Here is a 24,586-nt window from a genome sequence, read left to right on the forward strand (position 1 = left end):
TCAGAATCATTTTATTTGCCAAAGTTACTGTACTGAACACCGTCCAAATATTTAGAGAAAAAAATCTCCCATGTGCTATCTAAACAAATTGTACAATATCACTTCCTTGAGAGAGTAGTTATCAAAGGCTGCAAACTTTTTTTTTTTTTTTTTTTAAGTAGGCTTCATGCCCAGTGTGGAGCCCAGCGTAGACCTTGACCTGACTCATGACCTTGAGATCAAGACCTGAGCTGAGATCAAGAGTCGGACGCTTAATTGACTGAGCCATTCAGGTGCCCTAAAAGCTGCAACTTTCTAAATCACCAGTTAACATTCTGCTCAGAAAGAACTCAAACCAGCAGAAGCCAGAGATACCCTCGCCGTGTGTCGGTCACACACTGAGTCACATGTTAACCCTGGCAAGGCCGCTGTGTTGTGCAACTCCAAAGCACACCTGATACGTTCCAATCCATGGGAATGGTGCTCCTGGACTGGTAGACAGTCACACTTAGTGGCCTTGATCTCAGCTGTTCCAAATGAGTAATAAACTGAAGCAGGAATTGATATGAGTATATATAAGCAACACAGATCAGTTTGGAAAGTCCAATTACCCATGGTCATCGTGAACAATAACAACATCTTTGTGCTCAACACAACTGTGGTGGCTTGGTACTGTCGCCTTAGCTAAGATGCAATGTTTTCCCGAAATTCCCTTCTCAACATGGTTCTGAGTTACTGGCCATGTGAAATTTGTGCAAGACTTAGAAAGTAAAAATGTTATGATCTGGGTCTAGGTCAGGTGCTTTTGTAGCTCTCACTGTGACTCAAACCAAAATACAGCCATTGTCCCTCAAACAAATCCTATTCACCCCAAAACGCATTCTGTAAATCTTCCTCCCAACTCTCCTCAAAAGAGAACTGTGGCAATTTACTAGGGTGACTACGCACTGAAGGACGTGGGGAAAAAATCCAAACTGTCTCCAAACTAACAGTAATTCCTCAAGACCCAAACTCTACTATGATAAACCAATCAGAGCAGGAGCATAAAGAAATCAGATGTTCATTGAACTTTTGGACTGGGCCCATTTCACAGTGGAACCAGTAAGTGCCCAAATGCTTCCTGTGCTTACCTTCCCAGTTCTGGAATACACAGTTGAAATTTACACACTTGGCATTTGCCAAACCTACACTCTGGTTCCCCAGTCCATGAATGACTATAAGGGCTAAAATGCCGGGATTGGGCGGGAGAAAGAGACCAGAACTACACGATCTTAGCAAAATAGTAAACCAAAAGCAATACTGCCTTCTGGAGGGGCCCAGGAATTAGTGCCACCATAAAGATGCAGTGATGCTAATTCCCACATCTCCATTTAACTCATCTCTTTGGCCTGTGCAAAAGACAGATAAATCTCAGGGAATGACAGGAAATTATCAAAACTCAAAGCAGTTGGTAATTCCAATTACAACTGCTACTCTAGATGTGGCTTCCTTGCTGGATCATGTCAATGAAACCCCTGGTTTTTCTCTATGCATGCTAGTAAAGAACATTAGAACAGACTGTGGCTTCTTCACTATGCTACCACGGGGCACTTCAAACCTCCAGCCTATGTCATAATGTGGCCCAGGGTTTCTCAATCTCAGCACCACAGACATTTGGGGCCAGATAATCCCTTGCTGTAGGGGACCGTTCTGGGCATCAGGGGATGTTTATCAGCATCCCACGCCTCTACTACCAGATGCCTGCCCCCGACTTGTGATACCAAAAATGTCTCCAGACATTGCCAGATGTCCTCTGGGAGACAAAACTGCCCTCAGTTGAGAACCACTAACCCAGTCCACAGGGACCTTAATCACCTTTCCTTCCACAGGAAATCACACGGGTCTATTATTTTGATGATATTATGCTGATTAGATCAGGTAAGCAGGCAGTAACAACTACTCTAGATACCTTGACTAAGATACATGTGTGACCAAGGGTAGGCAATAAATCCCACAGAAATTCAGGGGCCTGCTTCCTCAGTGAAATTCCTAGGAATCTAATGGTCTGGGATATGTTGGGATATCTCTTCCAGAGTCAAGAATAAATTGCTGCATCTGGTCCCTCCTACCCTTAAAAAGGAGACACCATACGTGTGAATTTTGAAAGTAAAATATATTTCATTATACCAGTATAGGTAACCTGAAAGCTGGCCAATTTTTAATAGGGGCCAGAAAAACAGGACTCTGTAATAAGTCTCGGGCTGTCATCAAGCTAGTCTACTACTGGAACCCAGAAGCCTCACTGGGGCTTGCAGACTCTGGCACAGAGAAATCAAGCACCAAGCCTTCATTGGGCCCTAACACGCGAATCACAGGGTGAACTTTGAACATTTGGGAGCAAAGCTACGCCACCCTCTGCAGATAACTATTCTCTTTGAGAGAGAATATCTCCACTTCTGGCTTGCCATCGGGAGGCACAAGAGACTGAACAGGTGACCACAGACCACCAAGTTGCCATTCGATGTGAGCTTGCCGTTATCACTGGGGTGCTGTTTGATTCATCAATCCCAAAACATCTGGGCTCCCACAGCAACGTTCCACCAGCCAGCGGGAGTGGCACATGTCAGACAGGACTTGAGCAAGTCCTGAAGGCACAAACCAGTTGCACATGCAAGTGGCAGAGATGCCCCTTGATCCACACTCTTGCTACAGTGCTTATTTCGTCTAAATACACGTCCGTGGACTCCTGGGGAGACCAGCTGATAAGAGAAATAAAAGCGTTCAAGCCTAGTTTACAGCTGGTTCTGCACAATATGCTAGGATGGCTCAGGGCTCGACCACTGCTGCCCTGCAGCTGCACTCTGGGTGGCACTGAAGGGACGTGGCAAAGTTAAACTGGCAAGGTTAAAGCGGGGGGGGGGGGGGGACTTTAAGCAGTGCACCCAGTTGTTTATTTCACTTACAAAGAGAGTGTAAAAGTCTGGATCTACAGAGACTGACAGACTAGCGCTAGCGTCTTGGATGAATGATCAAGGACTCAGAAGGAACAAGATTTGAAAATTAATGGTGAGGAAGAAGTATGGGATAGGTCTCTCTGAATGAGTACAGCATGTGGACATAGATGTGTCCCAAGTGAATGCTCACCAAAGATGACTCATGCTAAAGTTATCAGCTGTTCTCCAGCCACTCATCTGCCTAGCAACATGGACTAACACTCACCAAGGCTAATCTGCCAACTGCAGAGAGTTAAGACTGAGCTCCCCAAATGACAAGTGCCAGGAGGAAGGGGTGAGGTCAGCCAGTTACCTGGTGGCAGGTTGATTAAATTAGACTACTTTCAGCACAGAAGGGGCAGTGTTTTAATCTCACTCGAATAAACACTTGCTGCAGATATGAAGATGCCTTCCCTAATCCTAATACTTATGGCAAAACCACCACGGGGAGACTTACAGTATACATAGTTCACCATCATGATATTCCACACAGCATTGCTTCTAAGCAAGGAACTAATGTTATGGCAAACGAAGCATGGCAATGGGTTCATGCTGGGAGACTATACTGTTCTTATTATATGCACAATACCCTGAAGCAGCTGGCTTGAGAACCAGCGAAAAGGCCTTTTAAAGACTGTTATGATGCCAGCTGGGTGACAACACCTTGCAGGGCTGGGGTAACATCTTCCAGGATACAACATGTACTCTGAGTCAGGGACTAATACATAGGGCCATTTCTCCCATAGCCAGGATTCATAGGTCTAGGAATCAAGAGATAGAAATTGGAATATCTCCTCTCGCTATCACTCTTAATGACCCATCAGAAAATTTTTTCTTTCTAGCCCCTACAACTTTATGTTCTGCTAGCATAGATATCTTAGTACCTAAGGGAGGAATGCTTCCACCAGGGATCACAGCAATGGTCCATTACGTTGCAAGTTGAGACTGCTTCATGGCAGTGAATAAGTAGACCAAGAAGAGGGTTATTATACCGGCTGAGGTGACTGATCCTGACTATAAAGGGGAAATTGGGTTGCTATTGCATAACGGCTTAGGGAGGAGTATGTTTAAATGCACGAGATCCTCTAGGGCACCTCTTATTTCTCCCTTGTCCTGAGACAAGTCAATGGAAAATTACGATAACCCAATGGAGGCATGATTTCTGACGGCCCAGACTTTTCAGGAATCAAGTCTGGGGTTACCTCCCCAGGCAAGGAATTATAAGCAGCTGAGGCATTTGTTGAGCACAAATACAACACGGAATTAGTAGAAGAAGGTCATTATAAACACCATCTGTGACCACGTGACCAGTTGCAGAAATAAGGACTGCAATAAGTCTCTCTTATTTTGGTATGAACATATTTGTGTATAAATTAACCAATTCTTTCTTTCTTTCTATTCCCTTTCCCCATTTGCCTATCACCCAACATTGAAGTGTTAACATTAGCTAACTCTGTATTTCAATACTGAGGTTACAAGGTACAAGAACAAGAGTGGGACTCAGAAGAGAAACGAACATCACCCAAAGATGGCTAAAGGGACTTCGTATCTTCTTTCGAGGAGAGGGTTAGTGTGTTTTTCATATACCTAGAATAGTTGTGTCATATCAGGCAAAAGCATAATTTTGCTATTACCTTCATTCAGAAGGTATGGCTAAGAGAAGTGTGGCCAAACCCCATACTTCTAAGGGATGGCCGAGGTGCCATGGGGTGGGCTGTGATGGTGTCTAGAATGTAAATTTAGCCAAGCTGGAATTCTATTGCCCCAAAGTCTCTTCCCTCTATGGTCCTGGGTAATACTGGACACAAGAAACTTGCCGAAGATCTGGAAGGCAGAAGTAAAACAGTGGTCGTTTATACGCTCTGAAGGTCAGGGCTGCACCAGACACAGCTGCAGCTCACGCCTGGTTTAGATGATCTGTTGGCACGTCTTGCAAGCAGGGAGCAGTCGTCGGGCTTCGAAGCTCTCCAACTCTTGCTGGAGCACCTGCTTTGGCTGCTGTGAATCCCGGTCCAGGTGCTCAAGCAGCCCTGTGATGAAGGTCATCAGCTCAGCCTGCCGGTCACCCTCTTAGAGCTTGGAAAGCAGTGAGAGAGAGAAACGAGTTCCCTTTTGTCCTCATCGACTCCACTGTGTCCCGTTCTCTCCCATCACATTCATCGCTCCTTCCTGACTGATGGCACTATGGATTTCAGCCTCATAATATCAGACTCCAAAGCAGCACCCAAATAAAATTAGAAGAACTTTTCATAACTCCACCAAAACCTTGCTTATCAAGCTTTTTCTGTAACTTCTAGAGGCAAAAAATATAAGCACTACGATTCAGAAAAGACAAAAGAAGATACTATATTCCAGCATACACAAGGACATCAAACTTATCTTCAACATGCAAATGTCTGATTTAAGACTTGTCTTTATATTTGGGTTCAATAAAATCAATGCAGTCTCGAGAGAGAGATTCCATTAGCATGTTTAAAGCAGTAATCAATCCAACTGCATTTGTACTTGGCCTAAAGAATGGATGTATTGACATGAAGAAAATGGTGAGCATGGGAAAAAGGGAACCCCAAAGAACATGAGTTGAGTTGCGCATTTCTTTACCATGGGGAAAGAGAAGAAATGTATCTCGATGAGCAATGTGAACTTCCTCAACGCGTTTGTTTGAATTCTTTGTTTCTTTGGTACCATCACTGAACACCTGCTATTGCAAAGTTTGTAATATACACCTAATAACTGAAAACCAACAATCCACCCAACCAAGTATGTATTATTCTCATTTTAGAGATAAGGAAACCTGCCTAATGTTATACACCTTATCAATGACTAAGCTGGGAAGAAATCAACCCCCGGGAGTCCTGTCTACAAGTCAGTGCTCTTAAGCATTACACAACCCTACAGGTATGTCTGTACCCACTGAGAACATTGATGTCACTACACAACTATCCTCTGTACCCTGCCAATACCTTGTTCACCAAGCCACCTGCAGGTAATCTGGCTTCCCACTTGGCTTTCTTAAACTTAATACAAGTATTCTAGTAAACCATAAAGTTATACTTCACATTATAAATTCATAATTTTGGGTATAAAAAGGAATATAAACCCATGGCTTAAAATACAGGCATTAAAAGAAATGAAAATCATGTATAATCCAGTAGCTCTGAGGTAAACACTTAAAACCCTGGCATATTTACCTCCTTTATCTAAATGTGCCACCACCACCACCACCACAACGGCAGGAGCAGTTAACACAGGTGCCTTCCACTAGGTGCCAAGCATTGTTCTGAGGGCATTAGATGTATTCAGTCGTCTAAACCTCACGACAACCTCAAAAGCAGTCACTGCTGTTATTACATTTTACAGATAAAGAGCCAGAGCAATAAAGAAAATAAGTGGCTTCCCAAGATCATAGAGCTAATAAGTGGCAGAGCTGGGATTTGAACCCACCAAGTCTGACTTCAGAGCATGTGCCCTTAACCAAGAAGTTACACCGCTTTACATCTGAATTGGGGTATTACAAAGGGCAATCACTCCCCTTCAGGGGGCAGACAGAGGGTGGCCGAGCCCGCATTTTATTTCTAGAGGCACTCCTTCCTAAGATACTCCCCTGCCCCCAAAAAACTCCTTTGGGAGGTCTTTCACTACGGCTTGCCAGAAGATATTATGAGCCAACACGACTGAGTCCCCTGGGGATAAAAGAAAACATCTGCTTAAATTATATCTAAAAATACGGTATTAAATTCTTTCAGAAACTTCCTAGTTCTTTCACTCCCACGAGTACAAAAACCTAACAGCAAACTTGTGCCAGAAATTACAATGGATGTTTGTTCTTTAAATCTTTAGATTTGATTTGATTTAACACTCTAGCAGTCAAAGCTTTATTCTAAGCCCTTCAGGTTCTGATATATTTAGTAAATCTAACAAGATCCAGTAATTATCCCCTAACATAAGCTAATATTCATATCAACTTAAATGTCAATACATTCATTTTCTGAATAAAAATTTTAAAGTACAATAAAAATTTAATTGATGACTTTCAGTTATGAACATGAATACCAGGGGTGAAAGGAAATCTGCCTGCAAAACACGTCATTCATTGAAAAATGACCAGAATGTAAAAGGTAAATACCGTGTCTACACAGTAGACTCGTGAAGTACTTCAAAATTTGCCAGAGAATGAGTGAATCTGAATTGTATCTATTTACTAAACGCTCATCAAGCAGCTACTACGCGCGCAGCACCTTGCTAAAGTACTTTAAGAGAGGGAATGTATTTTACTGACATATTCTTGCTCTTCTCTGTACAACACAGCAAGAAATTCCAGTCACTTCTGAAAGCCAATCATGCCAGACACTGCGGCTGGCTCAGAGCTGGGGCTCTCGGTCCCAAGCAGTGTGCAGCATTATATGTGGGACAGGTTTAAGGAAATCACAGTCAGTACACTTTGAAAGTACTGTCACAAAGCCCATTCGAGCTAGAACCAGGAGCATGATGAATAATTCACTTCTGGCAGAACAGAGAACACAGTCTCCTTCCTGACACACTCTTCCCTCCCCTTGATTTCTCTCCCTTCCAGGAGAGGAAGGGAAAAGAGAAAGGCTGAGACAATCACCCAGGCTGGTTATCACCCTTCTCAACTCAAGGCTTTCCTACTTAGAATGTTCTCGGGGTATCTGTGTTTAAGAATTTACCGAAAAGTTAATTCCCGGAGTTTAAACAAGTGGCCACTGGTACGTAACTTACTTCCCTCCAGTTTTTGTTATTTAAGCAGAAAACAGAATTGAGAGTGGCCAGAAGGATCACTGCCATGACTTAGTACTGCCATTCCATTAGTAATCTCTACAGAGAAAAGCATGCCAGGTTTATAGGTAAATATGAAAATGAGATGTACCAGTAAGCATCAGAAAGAAGAAAGAGAGCTTAAGTGACTTTTCCAAGATAACCCGGCTAAATAATCATCTCCCTGGGGTCAACTGTGGTCACCACTTGTCAAAATCAGAGACAGGACACCATGAAAGAATGATGAATTACCAACCGTAGCCTTAGCTAAATCCCTGTCCTAGTCCCTTTAGGTCATACTACCCTCTGCCCTAAGTCTGGGCAGGCTCTCCTTTCCGGTCCACCAGTACTTTTATGGTTACTGTGGGCTTCGCTCACCTTACTCCCAATACATTCTACCACAGTGCAGTGTGTATGGCATTTCATAAGGCAATGTGAATCTTTCCTTAACTGGTGTTAAAAAGAAATAATTATTCTTACACTTGTTAAGTGGTAAGGAAGGTTTTATTCAACATTATTACAGCAGGGGTATGATGATAGGGGAGAGAGATCAGTCCTGATTATGGTAAAGACAGCTGGGGATTCAGTCGTGGCACCAAGCGAGGAGGTGAGTGGATGGAAAATTACTAAGAGGAGACCTCAGGGTCAGGGGATTCCTGCTAAACTGGTCTAAGAGAATCCTTGCTGAAGCAGGCCAACAACTTCGAGGACATCAACGTTGGGGGGTGAGGAACTTGATTAGATACCCAGGGCGGTCAGACATCAAACGTGGGGGGACTTCTCACTTAACTGACTTAGTAGAATTCTTGCCAAGATGAGACTGTGCAGGCCTGGCAAAGACAGGGCAGACATGAAGGCCAAGGTCAAAACCTAGCTGAGAAAAAGGCCCCGAGGAGCCACCTGAAGTTTGGTTCAAGAAGAGTCTTTGTCACTGGCATTGGCACCTCCCCTTTACTAAACCCTTCTCCTGATAATGCCAAATCAAGTTCTTATAAATACTACATTAAAAGCTGTTTAGTGAACCTTGAGAAAGGAGGTCTCAAATTCATTTTAAGAGGAAATTTTTAAACAAGATTTTATGTAATCTCTATACCCAACGTGGGGCATGAACTCACAATCCCAAGATCAAGAGTCACACACTCTACCAACTGAGCCAGCCAGGTGCCCAGGTCACTAGATTTAAAAATGAGTGTATTTCTAAAACACTCAGGCATACAGAATACAAATCTAGTAGTGTTGGCCCCTTACTTCAATCATCCACGGGCTACCACTGTCTCCAGGACCAGCTCTTGCGGAGACAGCCAAGGCCCTGCCTGGTCCTCTCACTAATGCTCCCCTGGGCTGCTGCCCCCTCCTCTCAACCCCACACTCAGGGCCTCTGTGCACAATGCTCCTTTAGCCCAGTGTCCTCTTCTGCTTCCCACAGAGCCACCTGGCAAAGGAGTACTTATGGTTCAAGCCTTAGTTCAAAGGCTACGAACCGTTCTTGGGCTCCCCCAGCCCCCCCCCCCCCCCGCCTTCTTTATTCCGCGTTCTGATCACTCAGGTGACAAGGACTGTAACTTTCTACTGCACTTGTTTGTCTCTGTGTCTATCTCCCCGTCAGGCTCTGAGGCCCTCAGAACAGGAACAGGTTTCATTTGCCTTTGTATCCCTATCGTCTCCGGTTGACATAAACAAACAGAAAAGGAAATAAAAGCAAACCCTCCTTTGAAATTGTGAAAGTAGCACTGTTGATTCCAAAATAAAAGGTAGCCATGCTTTAAACATTTGAAATAAACTTATTACTATATTCTTTACAGGTAGCTCATTAAAACCTTGGACTATTGCTTAGCTTCTGATTTGTTTACAACCTGAACTAAACCAATACAGTGGTCAAAACAGTATTAAATAATACTTTCTCAAAAGAAAGGGCACCACGCCGTGAACCCCTTTATTTTGATGCTACCGCCTCCCCCAATACGGTTGAGCACATAATGCTGGGAAAAGGGAGGAACATGAAGTTCCTCATTACCTCCTTCATCAATCTTACACCTACAAATACCACGCACGTGTACCTGATTACCTCCGAGACAGACAATTCCCTGTTGTTTTCTACCGCTGTCACCACCCACTGGAAGGACTGATTTATCACTTCTCCAACCCCACTTTCTAGAACATAACCAGCAACCATAATGCCTTTTTTCATTTTAACCAAAAGGTGAGGTTTATTACAATGCAATCATTTTCATCATCATCACATAAATCACGGTTTTTTCAAAGCCTGGCCAGTGAACACCAGCATCAGAATCACTGAGAAGTTTACAAAGAGGAAGTCTGCGATCTCACCCTAGAGAAACTAACTCAGAATACAGAGTGGGACAGAGCAGGGGTTAGGGAATGTGAATTTGAAATGATCTCCCAAGCTGGCTCATAAACTCACTATAGTTGAGAATGAATCAATAAACTAGACCTTGATTTATTAAATTGCTGAGTGCCAAAAATACACCAAATACTATGGTAGGTAATATAGGATACACAGAAGTAATATTGGTAGTAGTCCCTAGGGTACCTGAGTAGCTCAGTGGGTTGATTTCGACTCAGGTCATGATCTTACAGTTTGTGGGTTGAATCCTGTGTCGGGCTCTGTGCTGACAGCATGGAGCCTATGTGGGACGGACTCTCTCTCTCTCCCTCTCCCTCTCTCTCCCCCTGCCCCTCCCCCACTCACGCTCTCTCCCTGTCTCTCTCAAAATAAATAAACATTAAAAAAAAAAAAGTAGTTCCCAGGGCGCCTGGCTGACTCAGTCGGTTGGGCGTCTGACTTCGGCCCAGGTCATGATCTCACGGTTTGTGGGTTTGAGCCCCGCGTCAGGCTCTGTGCTGACAGCTCAGAGCCTGGAGCCTGCTTTGAATTCTGTATTTCCCTCTCTCTCTGCCCCTTCCCTACTCATGCTCTGTCTCTCAAAAATAAATATTGAAAAAACAATTTTTTTAATAAAAAATAAAAAAAAAGTTCTTGACTTCAAAGTATTTTCAATTTAGTTAGGAAGAAAAAGTTTACACATAGAGAATTCTAGAACAATGTTAAACTCTATGGCACAGAATGGTCTCCAAACTTTAGATCAATTACCGCATCTTTAAAAGTTTTAAGTATGGGCTACTATAGGAATAATTACATATACCACATTATATACTATTCTACTAACAGATTATATACATTAAAACAGATAATACCAAAAAGGCGAAAATTTGGGGAAATAGATTAAATTTCAATGGGACCAACTTTTCAGTGATTAGTAAAAACATCACTATGCAATATTAATAGATTTCTTGATTTTTTAAATCTTGGCTTACCAATTTGTGATACTGAGATCTGAAGGCCTGATTATAAGTTCTGTTTATGTTGACACTTGACTTCATCAATGACTGTATTCATATTTCAATTCATTCACCAACTATGTGACAATTTTTTATACAAGTCATGTTAGTAGGGCACCTTCCTGAAGACAATCAGCAGTTTTTGAAAATTAATCACTTAAATATCTGTAACAAATGGTTTCCAAAATCTACTAAGATTTTTGACCTAGAAGATTTATAAACAGGTTAGAAAGTTGTCTACATGTTTAAGTGTGTAGATATGAGAATTTTAGAAATGACATATAATTAAGGGTAGTAAAATCAAACAAGTATGGACATTTCTGAACACCCATTTTCAAAAAGCTTATTCCAGTCTCTCTGTAGTACAGTAGGCAAGATAGTGTGAAAGGTTCTCCAAGAAAAAACACACTTTTTTAAAAGTGTACTGATGAGCTTGAAGAGAAACATCCAAGGGAAAAATAAACAAACATTTAAAATCTCCAGCTGAAAGCAATTACAAAACCCAGCACTGCCCTGGGGTCCACATACTAAGCTTGGGACCTACTACAACACTGGAGAGCTGAACTTAAAACTCCTTCATTGAGTTTGGGACACCTTTAGGAGACTGAAATGTCCCAGGTCAGGGGCTCCTGGCTGGCTCAGTCAGTAAAGCACGTGAGACTCTTGATCTTGGGGTTGTAAGTTTTAGCCTCATGTTGGAAGTAGAGATTACTTAAAAATAAAACCTTAAAAAAAAAATGTCCCAGGTCAGCAGGGGCTCCCAGTAGGAGCAAAACAAATCCTCTCTAGAAGTCATCCTCAGTTCAGACCCCCAAGTTTCACACAGATAAAACTCAGGCAAATACTAGTTCACCCACAAAGACCAGCAAATACAGAAAAAAGCAAGCCACAGGGAATGAGAATCAGCAGACACAAACCATAAAGCTAAAGCCCCAGGGACTTCATATAGTGGAATTTCCAGATACAGGAAGTAAATACATATTGAATGTTTAAGGAAATGAAGATGAAATCACAAAAACAAGCAAAGACCAAAAAACTATAAACTAGTCCAGACTGGTTTGAGGGAAAAATTTAGAACTTTGAGAATGAAAAATAAAATTCATGAAGTTACAAATTTAACAATGAGGAAAGAGAAGAGTGGAACATGCATCCAACACTCCACTAGTTTGTGTCCAGCTCAACACAGGGTGCTGACGGGAACCAGCATATGCTAGATGCCAGGGGTAGGGGTATGGTGAGAGCAACACGGGCTGCTCAGGATGCTGCTGTTTCAGAAGAACCACAGTACAGCAGACAGACACCAGAGGGAGCAAGAGCTTACAGCTCCTAAAAAACACAACCAGGAAATCCCTCTAATCAGGCATCTACAAGCACACATCCAGAAAAGACACATCTACAGGAAAGGTTTGAGAGCCTTGAGAATCTCTAGTTGGACTGAATGGTGAAGATCTTTCAATGTAAGGGGCCGCCTGGGTGGCTCAGTAAGTTAGACAGCCGACTCCTGATTTCGGCTCAGGTCACATCTCAAGGTTTGTGAGTTCGAGCCCTGCACTGGGCTCTGTGCCAACAATGTGGAGTCTGCTTGATATTCTCTCTCTCTCAAAAAATAAATAAGTAAAACTTAAAAAAAAAAATCTTTCCGTTATTAAGCCAGTCCAGAAAGACTGGGAGAGGTAGCCATTTTTTTTAATGTGTGGATACTAACAGAGTTATAAAGAACAGAAATAAAGGGGGAAACGGCCCAATCAAGGGAAGGAAATAAATCTTCAAAAAAAAAAAAAAAAACCCAACACTGAAGAAACAGGGGTATATGCATTACCTGGCAAAGAATTCAGAATGATAGACATAAAGATGCTCAATGAGGTCATGAAATGATAAATGAGCAAAATGAGAATTTCAACAAAGAAACTGAAAATATAGAAGATAACCAAACAAATTTTGGAACTCAACTCAAGAATACAATAACTCATTAGGGAGGTTCAATCACAGATCAAGCAGAAGAAAGAATGAGCAAATTTGAACATTTTCTTGAAATTATCCAGCCACAAGAACAGCAACAATAATAGCAGCAGCAGCAAGAAAGAAAAAAAGAAAAGAAGAGTGAAGAAAGTCTAAGGGAATTATAGGATACTGTCAAATAAAGCAATATATGCATTATGGGAGTCTCAGAAAAAAGAGAAAAAGAGACAGAAAGCTTACATTTTTAAAAAATGACCAAAAAGTTCCCAAATATGAGGACGAAAATGGACATACGGATTTCCAGATGCAAGAAACCTAACAGAATTTAAACAGGATGAATCCAAAACAGGATGAACCCAAAAATGTCCTCACCAAAGCACATTATAATCAAATATAGTCAAAGGTCAAAGAGAATTTTGAAAGTAGCAAGATAAAAATTCCTTGTCATGTACCAAGGAACCCTCATAAACTTATTCACAGATTTCTCAGAAGAAAACTGGCAGACCAGAAAGAGTGCAATAAAATATTCAAACTGCTGGGGGAAAAAAAACTTGCCAGCCAACAATGCTATATCCAGCAAAACTGTCCTTCAAAAATTAATAAAAGCTTTCAGAGGAAAAAAAAAAAAGCTGAGAGAGTTCATCACCACTAGACCTGCCTAATGCTTAAGGGAGTCATTCAAGTTGAACAAAAAGACACTAAATAGTAACAGGAAACCATATGAAAATACAACTTCACTGGTAATGGGAAAAATAAACACAAACACAGAATATTGTAATATGGTATGTAAATCACTTTTATCCTGGCATATAAATTAAAACACAAAAGTATTTATAAAACTATAAAATATGCTAATAGATACACAATACAAAAAGATATAATTGTGACAACAACAATATAAAATGTGAAGAAGGAAGAAATAAAAGCAGAATTTTTGTATGAGATTGAAGTTAAGCTGCCATCAGCTTAAAACAGATTGTCATAACTGTAAAATGTTTTATGTAAGCCCCATGGTAACCACACAGAAAATACCTAGAGAAGATACAAAAGAAAATGGAAAAAAAAAAAACCACTCAAAGCATGTCATTAAAAAAAATAACAACGAAACACATAGGTAGACAGCAAGAAAGGTTAGAAAGACAAAAGAATGACAAAACAGAGAAAAGACAAATAGGAACATTATAGAATGATAAAGTGGTCAATGGGCCAAAAAGATACAACAATTATAAGTGTTTATAGACTCAACATGAGAACATTTAAAATGTATGAAACAGATACTGACAGAATTGAAGGAAGAAATAGACAGCAACACAGTAACAGTTGGAAATTTCATCAACCCGTTTCCAACCATGGATAGAACATCCAGACAGCTATCAAGAAGAAAACTGAGGACTTGAACAACACTACAGACCAAAAGGTCCAAACACACATATTCAGAACATTTCACTGAATAGCAGCAGAACTCATTTTTATCATATGTAAATAGAAATTTCCCAGGATAGGGCACATGTTAGGTACAAAACATGTCTTGCAAATTTAATAATACTGAGATTATACCGAGTATCTTATGCAAACTAATGGTATACAACTAGAAATCAGCAACAGAAGAAAACTGGAAAATGTGTGAAAATTAAGCAACATATTCTTGAGCAACCATTGGGTCGGGAAGAAATCAAGACAGAAATTATAAAATATCTCGAGACAAATGAAAACAACGTACAATCCTCTTTCCTTCGGCAGCAGGGACAGATTGTGCAGCTACGGCCAAGATTAAGGCTCCACACCTTTGCGGCAAGGAGGAGGAGCTGGCTGAACAGATGGGAGACCTGAAGGTGGAGCTGTCCCAGTTGTGCGTCGTGGAAGAGACAGGTGGCGTGGCTTCCAAGCTCTCCAAGATCTGAGCTGTTTGCAAATCCATCACCCGTGTTCTCACCACCATTAGCCAGACTCAGAAAGAGAACCTCAGGAAATTCTACGAGGACAAGAAGTACAAGCCCCTGGATCTGTGGCTGAAGAACACACATGCCGTGCGCGCCCTGCTGAACAAGGACGAAAACCTGAGGACCAAGAAGCAGCAGTGGAAGAAGCAGCTATGCCTACTGGGTTAGTATGGGTCAAGGCCTGAGCATGGGCATCAGTAAAATAGTAACAAATTGGAGAAGAAAGAAAGAAAGAAAGAAAGAAAGAAAGAAAGAAAGAAAGAAAGAAAGAAAGAAAGAAAGAGAGGGAGAGAGGGAGAGAGGGAGGGAGGGAGGGAGGAAGAAAGAAAGAAAGAAAAGAAAAGGATAGAATAGAATAGAATATACAAAAACTTACAGGATATAGCAAGAGTAGTACTAAGTGGGAAGTTCATAGCAATAAAGACCTTAAAATTAAAGAACAAAAAAGATTAAAAAACAAAAAGAATGTTCTCAAATTCCACCTCAAGGAACTAGAAAAAAGAAAAACCTAAGCCCAAAATTAGTAGAGGGAAATCAGAATAAAGATTATAGAGGTAATAAATGAAATACAGAATAGAAAAAAATTTTTAAGTCAACAAAGAATTTGTTTTTTGAAGAAAAAAAATCAACAAATGAAAGAATCTCTAGTCAGACTAAGAAAAGAGAGAGAGAGAGAGAGAGAGAGAGAGAGAGAGAGAGAAGAACCTAACAAAATCAGAGGAAACATTACAACTTATGCCATAGAATTAGAAAGGATGGTCAGAAACTACCTTAATTACATACCAACAAGTTGGATAACCTACAAGAAATGGAGCAATCCCCAAGAACATAAAATTGACCAAGACTGAACTATGAAGAAAAAGAAAATCTGAACAGATCTACACTAGTAAGGAGAATGAATCAGTAATCAAAAACTTTCAGCAAAGAAAAGCCCAGAACCAGACGGCTTTCTGGTAAATTCTATAAAACATTTAAAGAAGAATCAACATCAGTCTTTCTAAAACTTTTCCAAAAATTGAGGAGAGGGAAACACTTTCTAAGTCATTGTATGAGGCCAGCATTATTCTCATACCAAAACCAGAAAAAGATGCTACAAGAAAACCACAGGCCAATAACCTTGATGAATATATATGGAAAAATCCTAGATGAAATATTAGCAAACCAAATTTAACAGCACATTAAAAGAATCATACATGATGACCAAATGGGATCTATCCCTAAGATTCAAGGATGGTTCAACACAGGTAATCAGTGTAATTAACATTAACAGAACAAATGATGAAAATCACATGACCATCTCTATTGATGCAAACACGGCATTTGACAAAATTCAATGCCCTTTCATCATAAAAAAAACAAAACCTCTCAATATACTAGGAATAGAAGGTAATTATTTCAACATAATCAATACCATATATGAAATGAAAAGCCCACAGCTAACATCATACTCAATGATGAAAACCAAAAGCTTATTCTCTGCTATCAAAAACAAGGATGCCTCCTCTTGCCACTTATATTCAACATAGTACTGAAAATCTTAGGATTTTGCCTAAGCAATTTGGCAAGAAAAAGAAATAAAAGCCATACACACTGGAAAGGAAAAAGGAAAAGTATCTCTGTTTGCAAATGACATGATTTTATATGTAGAAAACCATATGACCTCCACCAAGAAACACAAACAACTGTTAGAATTACAAACAAATTCAGGGCATCTGGGTGGCTTAGTTGGTTGAGAAGCTGACTCTTGATTTTGGCTCAGGTCATGGTCCCAGCCCAGGGTCATGGGACAGAGCCCTGTGTCGGGTTCAGGTTCTGCACTGAGCATGGAGCCTGCTTGGGATTCTCCCTCTCTCTCTCTCTCTCTCCCCCTCCCTCCCTCTGCCCCTCACCCCTGCTCTCTTTCCCTCTCTTTCTCTCTCTCCCTCTAAAATAATAAAAAAGAACTAAAAACGAATTCAATAAAATTGCAGGCTACAAAATCAACAAATAAAAATCACTAACAACAAGTGATGTGAAAAGAAAATTAAGAAAACAACCTCATTTACAATAGCATTAAAAAGAATGAAATATTTAGTAATAAATTTAACTAATGAAGCAAAAAAATGTCTACCCTGAAAACTACAAAACATCACTAAAAGAAATTAAAGGAGACACAAATAAATGGAAAGACATCTGTGTTTATGATTTGGAAGATGTAACACTGATAAAATATCCACACTACCCAAAGAGATCTACAGATCAACAAAATTCTATCAAAACCCCAATGCCATTTTTTTTACAAAAAAAGAAAAAAATCCTAATATTCATAAGGAAGCACAAAGACCCTGAATAGCCAAAGCAATCTTGAGAAAGAAGAACAAAGATGAAGGCCTCACGGTTAGGACTTCAGAGCATATTACATTGCTATAATAATCAAAACAGTATGACCCTGGTATAAAGACAGGCATACAGACCAATGGAAGACAATTGAAAGCACAGAATAAATCTATGTATATATGGTTAAATGATCTTTTATTGATAAGAGTACCACGAATACACAAGGAATGAAAGACAATCTTTTCAACAAATGGTGCTGGGAAAGCCAGATCTCCCCATGCAAAAGAATGAAATTGGACCTTTTATATCATACACAAAAATTAATTCAAAATGCATTAAAGACTTATATAACACCCGAAACTGTAAAATCCCTTAAAGAAAACACAGGGGGAAAAGCTTCATTACAATGATCTTGGCAATGATTTCCTGGATATAACACAAATATCACAGGCAATCAAGGCAAAAAGTGAAAATGTGGGGAACTACGTCAAAGTAAAAAGCTTCTACACAGCAAAGGAAACAATCCTCACAGTGAAAAGACAAACTATAGAGTGGAAGAAAGTATTTATACACCATATATCTGAAAGGGGTTAATATCCAAAATATGTAAGGAACTCCTACAATTCAACTGAAGAAAAAAAACAAAAAACAAAAAACCCTGATTCTTTTAAAAAAATGAACAAAGGACGTGAGAAGACATTTTTTTCAAAGAAGACATCTAAATGGCCAACAGGTATTTAAAAAGATGCTCAACATCACTAATCATCAGAGAAATGCATATCAAAACCACAACGAGATTATCACTTCACATCTGTTAGGATGGCCATTATCAAAAAACAAAACAGACAAAGATATGGAGAGATTGGAGCCCTTGTGCGTCGTTGGTGGGAATGTAAAACGGTGTGGCCATTATGGACAAGAATATGGAGGTTCCTCAAAAAATTTTTAAAATAGAACCTATAATCTGGCAATCCATTTCCAGATATTTATTCAAAAGAATTGAAATCAGGATCTCAAAGAGATATTTGCAATCCCACGTTCATTGCAGCATTATGCACAACTGCCAAGTTATGAAAACATCCCAAATGTCCATCAACGGAAGAACTGATAAAGAAATGTGTGATATACATTCAGTGGAGTATTTCTGCCATAAAGGAAGGGAATTCTGTCATGCTACATTATGGATGAATCTCGAGGACATTACACTAAGTGAAATTAGCCTATCATAGAAAGATTGACACTGCATGATTCCATTTAACTTAGTCAAACTTATAAAAGCAGAGAGTAGAATTGTAGTTGCCAGGGGCTGGGAAAAGAGGAAAATGGGGGAGTTGCTGCTCGATGGTATAAAGTTTCAGTCATGCAAGATGAAAAAGTTCTAAAGACCTGCTATACAACATTGAGCCTACAGTTAACAATACCGTACTTAGGAGTTTAAGAGAGTAGATTTCATGTTATGTGCCTACCACAATTGAACACAATTTAACAGAAAGATTAACTGATTTAAATACGGCTAAAGAGATTTAGCCAACTAAAAGACAAATCTAAATATTACATAACTGTTGCAGATAGTATACGGAAACAATGAAATGGGGGGGAAAGGAGAGTTTAAGACATATGTAGGACAGAATGAGAAATTTTAACGTATCTAATGAGAGCACTGGAAACACTAGAGAGAACAGAGATAAGTTAATATTTAAAGAGAGCATGCTTGATTCAGTTCAGAAGTGATGAAAGATACAAATCCACAGATGATAAATCCAAACAAATCATGCAGCTTATAGTACAGACAGGCAGTGAACATGTGGGAAAAATGAGTAAGAAGTTAAGGCACACAGAGGAGTTATGGCCTCATGTTATGTAATCAGACTCCCCAAATGAACTGCCACAGGGAGCAGAAACAAGGCTATTTTCAAAAAGATAAAAGTTGATAAGTATCTAGAACTAATGACAAACAGGAAATCACAGGCATAGGAAGCAAGAAGGAAAAAAGGAAATCCACACCTAAATACACTGTAGTAAAGTCCAACACCTAAAGAAAAGCAGAGACTCTTACAGAGGCGGATGGAACAGATCACCTAGCTACTGGCAGATGACTTCTGAGCAGAATGAAATCAGCAGACCATGAAATACTATCTTCTGAGCAATGAATGAAAATAACTGTCATCTTAGAATTAGAGGCTGAGCAAAACTATCATTGAATAATAAGGGCAAAATACATTTCACATTTAAAAAACAAGGTTTATGGCTAACTATCCTTCACCAAAAGAACTTCAAAGGTGTTCATTGGGAAAAAGGAAAGTCTGAGAAGGAGGAAGACATGGTGAAAAAATAATAACTCAAAAACTATGTAGCTGATTTTAAACAATCTGGGCTTTAAAAAAGAAGAGTTAAAAACAGCACTTTGGACAGAAAGGAATAGAAGGTAGAGATGTTTTCTCACAATGGACTGTCAGACCAGAAGTGTGGACTGTGCACAGACCGATGTTCAGCTACAGCAGAGAGCACTGCTTGCTGCAACCGTGTCAGAATTTTTCTTAGAAACGTGAGCCATACCTTAAGGGATTTGTGAGTTTGGGATGAGGCGGAAAGAGCAGGGCACCTGAGACAGAGAAAATAGCAAAGTTTCAAAATAAAGAGGAGCAGGGCATAGCCTGTTCTTCCTCTAATAACGCATTTTATATCATTTCATATATTATTTTAAAATTTCTAAGACAAAAACAAACCAAAAAAAAAAAAAAAAAAGAAAACACCTCTAAGAAGCAACAGCATGAGTGCAGCAACAGTGGAAGATGTCAGAGATCATAACCTTGGGTGGTCAGTTGACTTTCTGAAGGCTTCTGCCTCTGTCTGTACTGTGCAATATTTACCATAACTTCCCAGTGTCACTAACTTAATCTGATGATAAATGAAAAAATTCAAAAGGGGAATGTTCCTGCACTGATGTCTTACAGATTACTACTAGATGCTCTGCTGGGTGCTGGGGATACAGAATAAAAGGGACAAAATAAGCCAGCAATGAGAGTGCCGTAGGATAGGTACTGTGACATGTGAGGTGTGCACAGGTACCCAAAGGTAGTGGCAATGGCATGTTCTCTCTTGCCTTTTCACATTACTAACAATGATTCCCACAGCACAAACTACTGATGGCGCCTCATACACGCTAAGCACCTGCTACACTCATCAGAGTGAGTTTCACGTCTATCCAAAGAATCACCTTCAAAGGTTTTATTATTAAAAGATTCAAAGTTAAGTTTAACCAAAACATTCCAAGAAGGGGTCAAATCAATTATCTTCATACTGATTAAAATTCACCACAGAAAGCTAGTCGGGGCCTTTTGCATTCATAAAAATCAGCACGATCAGAGTTTTTCTGAAACACAGAAAAACAATTTATCTTGCTTCATTTAAAAGCACCTACAAGTAATGGTAATAGATTGCCTACGGTCATGCTGGCACTAACCAAGCATAATCTAAGAGAAGAAAAAAAAATTTCAAATACCCATTCTTTTTCTGGATTCTTCCCAACCTAAAATCAAACACATTTTGCATAAATTAATTCTATCATCTGTAACGTGCCTTTTCTACTTGGCTATGAAGTGTTGATGGCATGAAAAGTCCATCATGGGTTATCTTGTGGTATTTAGCCATTTCAGGCCTACCACCGATGCACACACAAATCCCTTCACCCATGAGAAAAGAACTCCTGAAAAAGTACACACAGAATGTTCTCAAAGAAAAGCAATTCTTGCTGCCTCTACTAGAGACAGTGGTAGTAACAGGAGATTAGTGGTGTAACACACCTCTTTTGAAACCCTTAATTTATCCTCAACATTTATTAGTGACACACATGGGATAGGTATTGAATATTCCCAAGAATACAAAATCCAAATATGTTCACATGACTAAACAAAATTTTATATTAGCTGAAAATGACAATAACACACAAAGATGGTTTTTAAAATTGCCCTGTTTAAAACATTTCCAGCAGTGAAAGAATATTTTTAGTTATGTCTTTAATATTTCAAAGAACCTAGAAACCTTTACAGTCATATGAAAATAAGTTTTCACAACCATCTTTTTAAATATGTCACTTGAACTGAAAAGGACTGCCAACGACCATCTTGATTGTCTTACTGGCATTAACATATTAGCTCACAAGCAGGTTTGTTCTTTATTTCATTGATGAGAGGTGAGTAAAAACGGATTAGGACACTTACTGCAGGCCAGAGAATACAGAGAGATAACAGCAACGACTTAATAGCCATCTCTGGTAGTCCCTTTGGTAAACACCTATGGCACGCACAAACCAATTTAGCCCTATTGACACAATTTTCTACTGTACATGATTTGTTCGGGATTATATTTCGGGTAAGCTGCTTGAGGGGAGAGGCCTTATCTTAAGTAGTACTTCTGTATGCCTTCCAGCTCAAAAACAAAGCTGGGCGCACATTAACTGATAAATTAACAGCCAGAGTGTAACAATAAATACTTTCCACAAATTGGGACAGATTAGGCAATTGGGAGAAAATCAGAATTAGATAAAGTAAGGTACAGGGGAGATACAGTCATTTACAACACAAGGACAGAAGACAAGACCGTAAACGTGACTTTGAAATAACATGTTCAGAACCGGAGCGAATGTGTTTATACAGCATGATTATTTTCAGAAGGTACAACAAAATTTATCACACAATCACTGCTTTGCTTAAAAATCCACTAGGGTCTTTTTTTTTGGGAGGGGGGCAGGGGTCTTACTTGTGATGCTGCAATTTGTGCTATTCCTTGATGCATATTCTTACAATGCTATCCCATGTCCTTAAAAAGTACCTTATTCACTCACACTTATGGAAAGAGCTTTACTATTGGAAATCCAAAAGAAAATACAAACAATGTATTTTTCCACCCTTCCTAGGTTAGCACACAGTGTTTTACTAATAAACACAAAGGTCATCCATCATCTATCCTACTTTCCATTCACACTGAAATGACACACTGAATGACAAGAACCTTTTTAGAGTTACGATTAGAAAATTTCTGTACCAAAACTTGACTTGAAGATCAAGTTTAACCAAATTTTTCACCCCCCACCCCCGACCTCCTTCAATCTTCCAATCAAAACTGTGCATCAATTATTTATTTTTTAAAACACTTATGATGCAAAATGAAGTTATAATTTATGCTGGCAGCAGCCTTACACCGTGTTGACCATTTTAAATGCATGACAAGCTAGCGAGGACAAAAGCACACTCTGAAATACCTTCCCAGGTCTTCTAACAATAGTCTCTTACTAGAATTTCTTCTCCCTTCATATAATTATATTAAGTTTCTGTGTTCCCCTGCGCTCCCAAGATTAAATAATCTGTTTATACCAGCCGCCAACACTTCAGAGGGGAGTTTGTGTCTTCTCCTGCATACCTTTTGTCTAAGAACGCCAAAGCACTTCATATTTTTATGTTACCAACCATACGACGGCACTGGTCCACTGAGAGCTGGAGTCTAACTTAAACTAGACCACCAGACAGATCTGGACGGCCCACCAAACTTGGTACCTGCTAGCTCCTTAAAAAGCAGTCAGAAAATCAGCCAAGGCCCTATTTACAAGTCATGCGGATTTAAAAAAACAAAACAAAACAAAAACGAGGGGGGGGGTGGGGGGGAAACAAACCCTTTTCCACAAAGAAACTCACACAGACACCCACACACAATTGTACTTTTCAGAAGGTGGGAATACAACTGATCTGGTCCTTTTGGTTTTCAAGAGTTGAAACACCAGGGACATCTGCATCCAGATAAAAACTCCTGAGGGCAATTTGATCAAAGACACAGCAAATCCTTCCTTCAAAGAAATGCACCGTGTGACACTCCAAGGAGGAGGAGAGATATTTAAAGTAAAACCTGCCCTGAATTATCGCCCCAGACTTGAGGAAGGGAATGAAAAGCCGCTGGCTTCCTACGGCTTTTAAACGTTTTTGCTGTAACCCCAGGGCCACAGAGGCTGTCCGGGAAATTCTTGTACTCATCTCTCCCGAAGAGTATCTCAGCAGCAGGAACTCATCCACACAAACACACACATCCATCCTACTACCGCTCTGCCCCTTCCCTTCCGACCTTCCGCCGGCGGAGCCCACGACCCCAAATGGGGCACAGTGTTACAAAAAGCAAAGTCATGGGGCAATGCAGGGGGGTGGGGGTGCAGGGGACCGAAAGGGCCAGAAGAGCGGGGGGGCGAGGGGGGGGAAAGGCAGTCAGCCGGCTCGCCCGCGGCGGCGGAGCGAACATTCGGGTGGGGATACAGCATGCCGAGGGTCAAATACAGCAATCTGGGATGCCCACTCTGCCCTCGCCCGTGCCTCCCTGCCCTCCATCAGCCCGTCCTCTCCGGGAGGACCACCCAGGACGGGGCTCCCCGTACAGCCCCCGCCCTCGCCCTGCAGGGAAAAGCAGCGAAATGGGGTTGGAATGAAAAGGGGGCAGAGCGGCGGGCGAGGGGCACGCCGGCTCCAGGTGGAGACCGTGCGGCGGCGGCGGCGGCGGCCGCTCGGGGGACCCGGGGGCGGCCCGGCGGAGGGCGAGGCGGGGGTCGGCCCGGGGTCTCGCCCCCGCCGCTCCCGGGAGGAGGGGGTGTGTGTGTGAGGGGAGGGGAGAGGCTCGGGTTACTCACGTTCTCCGTGTCCCGCTCGTTCACCGTCGGCAATGGCGTCCGGGCCGACATTTTGTGCGGGCGGCGGGGTCGGGCCGGGGTCTCGCCGGCCGGGCTGGGGTGCGGGCCCGCGGGGGGGGGGGGTGGCGAGCGGAAGCGGGGGGTGTGCGGGCGCGGGGCCGGGCCGAGCGGCTCCCGCAGGCCGCGGGGCGGTGCAACAAGCGGCCCCGGCGGGGCGAGGGGGAGGAAGACGCGGAGGAAGGGGAGGGGGAGCCGCTTCCCGCGGCGGCGCCGGCGGGGGGACGCGGGCAGGAGCGAGGGCGGGCTCCGGGCGAGGGCGGTTGCCCGGCGCGGGCCGGGCGGCGAGGCCGGCGGGATGCGGCGCCGAGGGGAGGGGTGGGGAGGCGGGGAAGGGGGGCCGGGGTGTGTGGGGGGGGTGGGCGGCGGCGGCGGCGGCGGCGGCGGCCGGGCCCCGCTAGGCTCCCCGGGCCATGGCTGGAGGTGAGCTCGCCCCGCAAATCACTGCCCGGCTCGTCCCGGCGAGCGCGGCTCGGGCCCGGGAGCCGCGGCCCTGACAGCGCCGCCCGCGCCGCGCCCCGCGCCCCGCCTCAGGTGTGCGGCGCCGCCCGGCCGAGCCGCAG

General features: G+C 41.8%; 1 protein-coding gene and 1 pseudogene across 4 annotated transcripts in view; one reads left to right on the top strand and one right to left on the bottom strand.

Moving 5' to 3' along the window:
* MARK1 (microtubule affinity regulating kinase 1) overlaps positions 1-24,106 on the bottom strand; it is a 117,560-nt gene extending 93,454 nt beyond the window's left edge. For 2 of the 4 annotated variants that reach the window (XM_027075000.2, XM_027074999.2), the window contains exon 1: positions 23,967-24,104. In XM_027075000.2, coding sequence (XP_026930801.1) covers positions 23,967-24,017 — 51 coding nt within the window. In that variant the 5' untranslated portion in view covers positions 24,018-24,104. Of the gene's footprint in view, positions 1-23,966 lie in introns of all 4 variants that reach the window. The other 2 variants (XM_053209327.1, XM_027075001.2) reach the window with 2 other exon arrangements.
* On the top strand, positions 593-15,261 carry LOC106979490 (60S ribosomal protein L35-like; annotated as a pseudogene).
* Positions 24,107-24,586: the final 480 nt, after the last annotated feature.

The sequence above is a fragment of the Acinonyx jubatus genome, chromosome E4, assembly GCF_027475565.1.
Source record: "Acinonyx jubatus isolate Ajub_Pintada_27869175 chromosome E4, VMU_Ajub_asm_v1.0, whole genome shotgun sequence".
NCBI lineage: Eukaryota > Metazoa > Chordata > Mammalia > Carnivora > Felidae > Acinonyx > Acinonyx jubatus.